The sequence below is a fragment of the Engystomops pustulosus genome, chromosome 7 (assembly GCF_040894005.1).
Source record: "Engystomops pustulosus chromosome 7, aEngPut4.maternal, whole genome shotgun sequence".
NCBI classification, from domain to species: Eukaryota; Metazoa; Chordata; class Amphibia; order Anura; family Leptodactylidae; genus Engystomops; species Engystomops pustulosus.
In genome coordinates this window covers 17763093-17774052 of record NC_092417.1, presented here as the reverse complement: position 1 = coordinate 17774052, position 10960 = coordinate 17763093, and the positions used below count along the sequence as shown (strand labels likewise).

At 52.0% G+C, this 10960-nt stretch overlaps 1 protein-coding gene across 1 annotated transcript in view; it reads left to right on the top strand.

Annotated features, from left to right (window-relative positions):
* Positions 1-1419: 1419 nt before the first annotated feature.
* Positions 1420-10960, top strand: part of OTUD7B (OTU deubiquitinase 7B) — a 37351-nt gene continuing 27810 nt past the window's right edge. The window contains exon 1 of the mRNA XM_072114988.1: positions 1420-1651. Within this exon, the coding sequence (XP_071971089.1) occupies positions 1639-1651 (13 nt within the window). The 5' untranslated portion in view covers positions 1420-1638. The remainder of the gene's footprint in view (positions 1652-10960) is intronic.

Sequence of the window (10960 nt, the reverse complement as noted above, 5' to 3'; positions counted from 1 at the left end):
GTAGTCTATGGTAGTGTAATGTGAGTACTCTATGGTAGTGTAATGTGAGGAGTCTATGGTAGTGTAATGTGAGTACTCTATGGTAGTGTAATGTGAGTAGTCTATGGTAGTGTAATGTGAGTACTCTATGGTAGTGTAATGTGAGGAGTCTATGGAGGTGTAATGTCATGTAATGGGCACCCAGTACCCTAGACCACCAATACCTGACCATGGAGCTGTGATGGCAGCCATATTAGTAGTCACACAACTTTAACAACGATGGATATACAGCTGTCCTGGTGTGTGATTGGCTCATGTGCTGGAGGTCGTCCTAACTGGAGAGCCCCTTTAAGATGGTGTCATGCAGACTTGCTGGGAGTGTGAGTGCATCCTCAGCCCTAAGTGACTCCCCCCTCACTGGCCGCATTCCTGTCATGTTTCCTCCGCTGCCTACAAATCATTTACTACTTGTCAACGCTGGAGCTCAGGTACAGGAGGACACATCCCTACTCATAGCCCGGCCTTAAAGGGGAAGTCTACAAGCTGTAATACAGGTTATGTGCACTTCATGCTGGGAGTTTTAGTCCTCACTGGTTGTAGTCCTTGTGTAGTGTTAGGAGTTGCAGTCCTCCTGCAGTGCTGGAAGTTTCAGTCCTTGTGTAATGTAGTTCTCTTATAGTGCTGGGAGTTGTAGTCCATGTACACTGCTGGAGCTGTAGTCCTCATATAGTACTGAGAGGCTTTGGGCAATGCTGGGATTTGCAGTCCTCGTGCAGTGCTGAGAAATGTCCTTGTGTAATGCTGGGAGTTCTAGTCCTTGTATAGCACTGGGAGTTCTAGTCCTTGTATAGCACTGGGAGTTCTAGTCCTTGTATAGCACTGGGAGTTGTAGTCCTTGTGGAGTTCTGGGCTTTTTGTTGTCCTCGTGTTGTGCTGAGAGTTGTAGTTCTCATGTAGTGCTGGGAATCGCAGTCCTGGTGCAGTATACTGTATATGATATATGTATACTGTACTGAATATTATATATGTATACTGTACTGTATATGATATATGTATACTGTACTGTATATTATATATGTATACTGTATTATATGTTATATATGTATACTGTCCTGTATATGATATATGTATACTGTACTTTATATTATATATGTATACTGTAGTATATGTGATATATGTATACTGTACTACGGTATATATTATATATGTATACTCTACTGTATATGATATATTTATACTGTACTGTACCATATATAATGTATACTGTCCTGTATATAACGTATACTGTCCTGTATATATTGTATACTGTCCTGTATATAATGTATAGTGTCCTGTATATATTGTATACAGTCCTGTCCTGTATGTGGACACGTGACGTCACTTCTCCTGCTGCTCTGGATGTGTGTGTGGGCGTGTCCCGGGCCGGTCACATGACGGCAGTGTGTGGCTGCAGACTACAGTTCCCGGCATGCCGCGCGGCGGGCGCTGAGCACTTGGTGTCGGGGCAGAGCGGGTGAGCTCCGGGCGGCGGTTGCGGAGGATTCGGTGTCCGGGTGTGGAGTGACGGGAGGAGCCGGGGCGGCTCCGGGGACATGGCCGTGTACTCCGGGCTCCGGCCTGGGCTCCCCGGCACTGAGGCGCTGTGACACGGAGGACACCATGACGTCCAGGGGTGAGTGGCCTGCACTAGCACTGCCCCGCCAGCAGGGGGCGCCGCGGCCGGATATGGGGCTGCTCTTCACCCTTACTCTTTGTTGGTGAAGTTTTGGGGTTCTCCTGTGATGTGGGCTCTTTATTGGAGAGGCCTGCGGGTGTTGTCATGTTGTGCCCACGTCTATGTGTGTGGTAGTGCCCTGGCGTGGCTCCCCGGGGTCTCCTGTAACCGGACGCTGTCACCCGGGGGTCCTGTATGACCACCCTGGTCATCACCAACTTGTATTATGTGCAATATATAAGATGTGTGGTAGGGGGCAGTATAACTGCTGCCAGGGGCAGGAGTGCGGGACTATCCAGGGCACCTGCACTCTATATGGACCAGTATATGGCTGCCACAGACAGTCCCACTACTGCACCGCCGCTATACGGCTGCCACGGACAGTCCCACTACTACACGACCGCTATATGGCTGCCACAGACAGTCCCACTACTGCACCGCCGCTATACGGCTGCCACGGACAGTCCCACTACTACACGACCGCTATATGGCTGCCACAGACAGTCCCACTACTGCACCACCGCTATACGGCTGCCACAGACAGTCCCACTACTGCACCGCCGCTATATGGCTGCCACAGACAGTCCCACTACTGCACCACTGCTATACGGCTGCCACAGACAGTCCCACTACTGCACCGCCGCTATACGGCTGCCACAGACAGTCCCACTACTGCACCGCCGCTATACGGCTGCCACAGACAGTCCCACTACTGCACCGCCGCTATATGGCTGCCACAGACAGTCCCACTACTGCACCGCCGCTATATGGCTGCCACAGACAGTCCCACTACTGCACCGCCGCTTTATGGCTGCCACAGACAGTCCCACTACTGCACCGCCGCTATACGGCTGCCACAGACAGTCCCACTACTGCACCGCCGCTATACGGCTGCCACAGACAGTCCCACTACTGCACCGCCGCTATATGGCTGCCACAGACAGTCCCACTACTGCACTGCCGCTATATGGCTGCCACAGACAGTCCCACTACTGCACTGCCGCTATATGGCTGCCACAGACAGTCCCACTACTGCACTGCCGCTATATGGCTGCCACAGACAGTCCCACTACTGCACCGCCGCTATACGGCTGCCACAGACAGTCCCACTACTGCACCACCGCTATACGGCTGGGATGGACCGGCATGGGTCATTCAAAGGAGTCGTATGGTTGGCCATGGACTGTAGGACTTGTGTTATACCTGTACCTGGAGTTGTATGGTTGACCATGGCTGGCCAGAATACTGGTGGACAGTGAAGGTCCTGTATAGTAGGCCACATCTGGTCAGTGAAGGTCCTATATGGTTGGACACATCTGGTCAGTGAAGGTCCTCTATGGTTGGACACATCTGGTCAGTGAAGGTCCTCTATGGTTGGTTGGACACATCTGGTCAGTGAAGGTCCTATATGGTTGGACACATCTGGTCAGTGAAGGTCCTCTATGGTTGGACACATCTGGTCAGTGAAGGTCCTCTATGGTTGGACACATCTGGTCAGTGAAGGTCCTCTATGGTTGGACACATCTGGTCAGTGAAGGTCCTCTATGGTTGGACACATCTGGTCAGTGAAGGTCCTCTATGGTTGGACACATCTGGTCAGTGAAGGTCCTCTATGGTTGGTTGGACACATCTGGTCAGTGAAGGTCCTCTGTGGTTGGACACATCTGGTCAGTGAAGGTCCTCTGTGGTTGGTTGGACTGCTGCTGGACCTGTACGGTTGACCATGGATGGTCAGTGAAGGTCCTGTGTTCTCTGCCATGGCCTCTAAGGGGCGCTCCCACTCACTCCTCGCGTCCTGCTGTTTATTTTGGGTTGTTTGCGCTGTTCCTGACGCCTCCCTCTGGTTGCCCGGCTGGCAGCGCTGCCTCCTGTGCCATCTGCAGCAGATCTCAGGCCTCCGGGCGCACTAGCAGGTGGAGATGTTGTGATAAACCTCGCCTCTCATTATTCCTATCATCTGATCTAACTACAACTCCCAGCATTCCCTGTCTGATGACACAGCGGGGTGGAGCGGGCAGCCCTGCAGCTGCCTGGCACTTGGGAGCTTGGTCCTGCTGGTATATACCACCCTTCCTGATTGGAGGATGTCCTGTGCCATGGCTCCTGCCCCACCCTGAGCGGGCACAGGCACCATTGGCATGCCTCATTCTTGACTTATCTCGGTCCCTGAGGTTTCTCCTGGGCAAACGTTGGTTTTCTTGACATATCTCAGCGATGAGAGAACTTGTGTGTGATTCAGAGGGCGTGCGGCACAGGGGGCGGCGTGCACACACATCCAAGTAGGTTTTCAAGGAATTTTCCACTTTTGAAGCTGCCAGTTTCTTCTTTGTTCCGGACACCTGCTACCTGTCATTAACAGTAACCACTAGAGATGAACGGACCCGATGTTCTGGTTCGGCCGTGTGACCTGAACATCTTGTCCGTTTGGCGGCCGACCAGTCATTCCACCAAAATGATAGAGTGCTCAGGACACACGGCCGAACCCGAACGTCTGTTCTGCTTATCTCGACCCGGGACTTTACAAGACATAATTTTGCGAGTCTTGCACCTGGCGGGATCTGAGCATGACCTTCACGTGTCGGGGTTAGTGCCTGGTACTGCTGGGTCATGACTCTCATGTGTCTGGGTCAGTCCCTACTTGTATTTGATGACCCTGACGTGGCACAGCCAGTGCTAGAGTGGTATAGGACTACAACCCTCATGTAGCAGTGTGGGGGTCAGTACCTGGTAGTATCGGAGTATGACCCTCATATAGCAGTGTGGGGTCAGTACCTGGTAGTATCGGAGTATGACCCTCATGTAGCAGTGTGGGGGTCAGTACCTGGTAGTATCGGAGTATGACCCTCATGTAGCAGTGTGGGGGTCAGTACCTGGTAGTATCGGAGTATGACCCTCATGTAGCAGTGTGGGGGTCAGTACCTGGTAGTATCGGAGTATGACCCTCATGTAGCAGTGTCCGGGTCAGTACCTGGTAGTATCGGAGTATGACCCTCATGTAGCAGTGTGGGGGTCAGTACCTGGTAGTATCGGAGTATGACCCTCATGTAGCAGTGTCCGGGTCAGTACCTGGTAGTATCAGAGTATGACCCTCATGTAGCAGTGTGGGGGTCAGTACCTGGTAGTATCGGAGTATGACCCTCATGTAGCAGTGTCCGGGGTCAGTACCTGGTAGTATCAGAGTATGACCCTCATGTAGCAGTGTCCGGGTCAGTACCTGGTAGTATCGGAGTATGACCCTCATGTAGCAGTGTCCGGGGTCAGTACCTGGTAGTATCAGAGTATGACCCTCATGTAGCAGTGTCTGGGTCAGTACCTGGTAGTATCGGAGTATGACCCTCATGTAGCAGTGTGGGGGTCAGTACCTGGTAGTATCAGAGTATGACCCTCATGTAGCAGTGTGGGGGTCAGTACCTGGTAGTATCGGAGTATGACCCTCATGTAGCAGTGTGGGGGTCAGTACCTGGTAGTATCGGAGTATGACCCTCATGTAGCAGTGTCTGGGTCAGTACCTGGTAGTATCGGAGTATGACCCTCATGTAGCAGTGTGGGGGTCAGTACCTGGTAGTATCAGAGTATGACCCTCATGTAGCAGTGTCCGGGGTCAGTACCTGGTAGTATCAGAGTATGACCCTCATGTAGCATTGTCCGGGGTCAGTACCTGGTAGTATCGGAGTATGACCCTCATGTAGCAGTGTCCGGGGTCAGTACCTGGTAGTATCGGAGTATGACCCTCATGTAGCAGTGTCCGGGGTCAGTACCTGGTAGTATCGGAGTATGACCCTCATGTAGCAGTGTCCGGGGTCAGTACCTGGTAGTATCAGAGTATGACCCTCATGTAGCATTGTCCGGGGTCAGTACCTGGTAGTATCGGAGTATGACCCTCATGTAGCAGTGTCCGGGGTCAGTACCTGGTAGTATCAGAGTATGACCCTCATGTAGCAGTGTCCGGGGTCAGTACCTGGTAGTATCGGAGTATGACCCTCATGTAGCAGTGTGGGGGTCAGTACCTGGTAGTATCGGAGTATGACCCTCATGTAGCAGTGTCTGGGTCAGTACCTGGTAGTATCGGAGTATGACCCTCATGTAGCAGTGTCCGGGGTCAGTACCTGGTAGTATCGGAGTATGACCCTCATGTAGCAGTGTCCGGGGTCAGTACCTGGTAGTATCAGAGTATGACCCTCATGTAGCAGTGTGGGGGTCAGTACCTGGTAGTATCAGAGTATGACCCTCATGTAGCAGTGTCCGGGGTCAGTACCTGGTAGTATCAGAGTATGACCCTCATGTAGCAGTGTCCGGGGTCAGTACCTGGTAGTATCGGAGTATGACCCTCATGTAGCAGTGTCTGGGTCAGTACCTGGTAGTATCGGAGTATGACCCTCATGTAGCAGTGTCCGGGGTCAGTACCTGGTAGTATCAGAGTATGACCCTCATGTAGCAGTGTCTGGGTCAGTACCTGGTAGTATCGGAGTATGACCCTCATGTAGCAGTGTGGGGGTCAGTACCTGGTAGTATCAGAGTATGACCCTCATGTAGCAGTGTGGGGGTCAGTACCTGGTAGTATCGGAGTATGACCCTCATGTAGCAGTGTGGGGGTCAGTACCTGGTAGTATCGGAGTATGACCCTCATGTAGCAGTGTGGGGTCAGTACCTGGTAGTATCGGAGTATGACCCTCATGTAGCAGTGTGGGGTCAGTACCTGGTAGTATCGGAGTATGACCCTCATGTAGCAGTGTCCGGGGTCTGTACCTGGTAGTATCGGAGTATGACCCTCATGTAGCAGTGTCCGGGGTCAGTACCTGGTAGTATCGGAGTATGACCCTCATGTAGCAGTGTGGGGGTCAGTACCTGGTAGTATCGGAGTATGACCCTCATGTAGCAGTGTGGGGGTCAGTACCTGGTACTATCGGAGTATGACAGAGTATAGCAGTGTCCGGGTCAGTACCTGGTAGTATCGGAGTATGACCCTCATGTAGCAGTGTCCGGGTCAGTACCTGGTAGTATCGGAGTATGACAGAGTATAGCAGTGTCGGGGTCAGCACTGTTATTGGCCTGTGACCCTAGTATGACCCTTGGCACCCGGGAGGAGGAGGTTGTGTAGCACCCGCTGCTGCTGCTGTATAAATAGCCGGATAATAACAGTGATCATGATGATATAATAAATCTCGTGCCCGGGCGGCATCGCTAGTGACTAGTCACATCAGGTGATGTATGTGCCAGGACATAGGGGGTAGGTGACACCCCCGCTCTACCCCTGTGGGGCTCACACTTGTTATGGCCTCTGTACCCGGGTGCAGGGGGTGACCCCGGCTGTGACCCCGGCTCCTTCCTACCTCGGGAGTTCCATCGTTTCCTCCCGGGCCGCTCCTCTTCCTGTTCTTGTGTAATCCCGTCTTATCTCTCGCTTTATGACATAATAATCTCGTCTTTATGGCTGTTTATGTGAAATCTGTGCGGGAGGATCTTCTTAAAGGGGTCCTCTACCTGTAACGCCCAGGAAAAGGGCCTGCGGTGTAAAGCCGGGCCCCCCCCCCAGCACTGAGGAGCGACCAGGAATCTGTGTTCCTATTCTGTTACAGCATATCCCATACGACCTGTCACCCAGCTTTCCCAGGATCTGCTCGGCAGTGAGCTGGATGCATGGGATCCGTGACACAGACGCCGCCGAGGTGTCGCTCAGCGCTGGCGAATAATTCAATCAACACATCCAGAAATCTATTTATAATCCGCTATTTGTGTCACGGCCCCGGATCTCTCCCTCCGCCCCCCTATAATAATATGTCACCTGCAACCTGCTCATCCAGAGCCACCTGTTTCATGCATAGAATGCCAGGCCTGCAGACCTACCCACAGACGGGGAAGTTACTGGATTTACACCGGACATAGACCCTGAGGAAAAGTGTTAACCCTATAATGCCAGCTGGGAATGTGGAGGCTGTGACGTCGCTCGGAGTCCAGGGCGACAAAGGGTTAAATCACAAATCCATCAAATAAATTCGGTGTTTATCAGAACATTTAAAGGGATTGTCCAGAATTCGGGGAAAAGCGCCTAGCGTCTTTCTTTATGAAACGGCGCCCCCAAGCGGTCTACAGGATGTCCATGGTATTGCAGTTCTGTTGAGGTGTATGGGATTGAGCTGTAATACCGCGCTTGGCCTGTGGAGAAGTGTGGCGCTGGTTTTGGTAGAAAGTCTGTGCTTACAGAGTGCAGCGCTATTCTGAATATCTGTCCCTGGGAAAGCTGGGTGAGTGTATGCAGAGACTGCAGGACGTTCCTTCTGCTTCTAGCGAGCTGGTTATGAGTTATGTCTCGTCCGTGACTCCCGAGGCTCCGTGTCTCCGTCCTCATCCTCCTGCCGCCAAGTGCCCGGGTTACAGGAACTTTCCACATGACACCAGTCATCCCAAGACTTCTCATTGCTGAGGGTTTGTTGCACATGCACCCACTGTCACATTGTAACAATGTCGGAGGCAGAGAGAATTGCTACATTGTATCTTCTTTGCTACATGACTATTCCATTCAGCTTTCCCAAACTCCTGAAAGAAAGGCTGGCACCTCCTACCTGATCTCAGCAGCTCGGCTCCATCACTCGCTTGTATCTTCTTTATTGGGTGAATGTTCCACTCAGCTTTCCCAAACTACTAAATCACAGTCCAGCACCTTCTTGCATCATTAAGCTTTCCCGGACTCCTGAATGACAGGCCAGGACCTTCCTCCACCAGCTCAGTTCTATCACTCAGCTTGCCCAGAATGAATAAATGAATGAATGAAAGGCCAGCACCTTCCTGCATACACCAGCTCCATCACTCAGCTTTCCCAGACTCCTGAATGACAGGCTAGCACCTTCCTCCATCCACCAGCTCAGCTCTATCACTCACCTTTCCTGGACTCCTGAATGACAAGGCAGGACCTACCTCCATCAGGCAGGACAGGGGTTAACACTGCCCATTTTCACTTTCGAGAAGCCCTGCAGGAATGAGGACAAGTTGGGTGACAACCTTTCTAGGATGTAATTGTAAAATCACTTGTATCCCTTTTACATTGATTGTCACTCAGCTTTCCCGGGAACAGATACTACAGCGCCCCCCCCCCCCCTCAGGAAAGTAATGTGAAGACCCCCCCCATCATACGACAGCGTCTCCCATGGTGCTCCGGTCCTGGCAGCATACCCGGCCTGTGACCTCATTGCTCATTCCTGACCCTGACTGCTTGTTTATATCCTAATGTGCAGCCTCACCCAGCTTTCCCGAGATCCTGAGCTTCCACTGGACTTCAAGGATCTAGAGAAAATCTTTGTACAACCCATTCACTGACAGCAAGCAGAGGGCAAGAAATGAATAGTCAGACCGGGCCCCGTGTATAAGATAATTCCGGAAATAGACCCAGGCCGGACCCCCGGCTGCTCCGGTGGAGGGGCGGTGGTCCCGCTGTTGTCACTGTCCTGAATGACCTCCCTAAGCCCCTCATTCTCTCCATCAGTAGGGGGTCCCAGCTCCTATGAGGGGGCAGGGGTTGGGGGTCAATGAAGCAATGGTCTGCAGGGGATGCTGGGTAATAGTGGGAGGAGGGCATCAGGGGGGATTATCCCTCCATTGTCATGAAGTTGCCGGACAGGGTCGGGCAGTCGTGTCGCGATGTGCTGCAGGCGGGGGATTGGCCCTGGGCGACCCCCCGGCAGCATGAAGGGTTAAGTGCGGTGGTGGCAGCAGGACACAAGGTGTGCACCATCTGCTGCGGGCAGGGCCAGTCCTGGTCACTTGTAGACTAAGCTGATTTACCACCAAAGCTGCAGCGAGGACCCCCCCCACCCCCACCTCGGGGACATGAATAGGGAGGAATTTAACCTATTCATGTGCGAATGATGGGGGGGGGTAATTGTTGAGGTGGACAATAGTGGACCATCTGCTGCAAGGACCGACCCGCACCATCCAGAACAAGACCCTCCCCCAGAACCCTAGGGGGGTGACACAGTTTGGGGGAAGGGTGTCAGAACTTTGAAACTTGTGCTTTACATTGCGAGGGATCTGAATGTTTAGCGCCTTCCTGCTACTTTAACACAAGGTGAATTCAATATTGAGACCATTGAATTCACAAGCTAAATATTCTATATATTAATAATAAACAGCTGTGGCTGCGTAGGTCATCACACTGTGTAACGGGTGCAGGGGACGGGGACCACCACATGACCCACTGATTTTATTATTTCTCTGAATGGTTGAAGGTTGCGCCGTCATACTACTTTAACGCAACATTCAGTCAAGGCCGTTGAATTCTCAAGCTAACAATGTCTACTCCTAATGGTGGTTTACACTCTAACAGGCGCAGAAGAAGTGGACCACCACACAAGCCTCCGCCCTTTAGCGCGCTCATGCCACTTTAACACAATTTTCAATGAGGGCCATTGATTAGAAAAAAATATAGGTTGCACGTTCATTCCTGGTGGCAGGATTGGGCATTAGACTCTGTAGCAGGTGCATGGCAGGTGGACACCCACACCTGCCTCTGATTTTAATGCTTCTGTGGCATGATATCTCAACGTTGAGCGCCTTCAAACCACTTTAACGCAATATTCCATATGGGCTATTGAATTCTCAAGCTAAAATCATAGGTTGTATGATCACCCCTGGTTGCAGGGTGGCGCCTCTAATACTGAGTAATGGGCGCAGCGGGCGGTGATACTTCTGACGGCGCATCTCTGAAGGTTTAGCGCCGTCTTGCGACTTTAACCAGATATCAGTCAGCGCCATTGTATTCACAAGCTACAAATGTCTAATAAGAGATGGTAAAGTTGTGCGATCTTGGGGGGAGGAAGTGTTTTTATGGGGTACTGGCTGGATTGACATAAGGGGGCGCGGCCTCGGTGGCTGTAATCCCATGCTGCCTCCAGCGCGACAGACGCCGCAGGGGAGAAATGTCACCGCAGTCGTCCTCCTGCCAGGAGGCGACCGCGTGCCTCAGCGTCCCTGTCATGTCCCAGGGGCACAATGTGAAGTGCAGATAATAAGCTACATACCGCCGCGCTCTTAAAGGGACGGTTTGTGTAGAGAGCAAAGTTCTGAAAAGTTTACAGACCTGTGTTTACCGTTCATGATAACGGCTCCAGGGCGGCTTCTCGTAACTCGCTGTGTTATTGCGCTGTCACCAGGTTATTCCTACGTACGTGCTAACGCAGAGTTATCAGTTTGTGGCGTTTGTTATTCCTCCTGGAAATGTAGAAATTGATAACTAGATGCGACCAGTGAGGGGTTGTCATGTCTGCTGCTGAATGG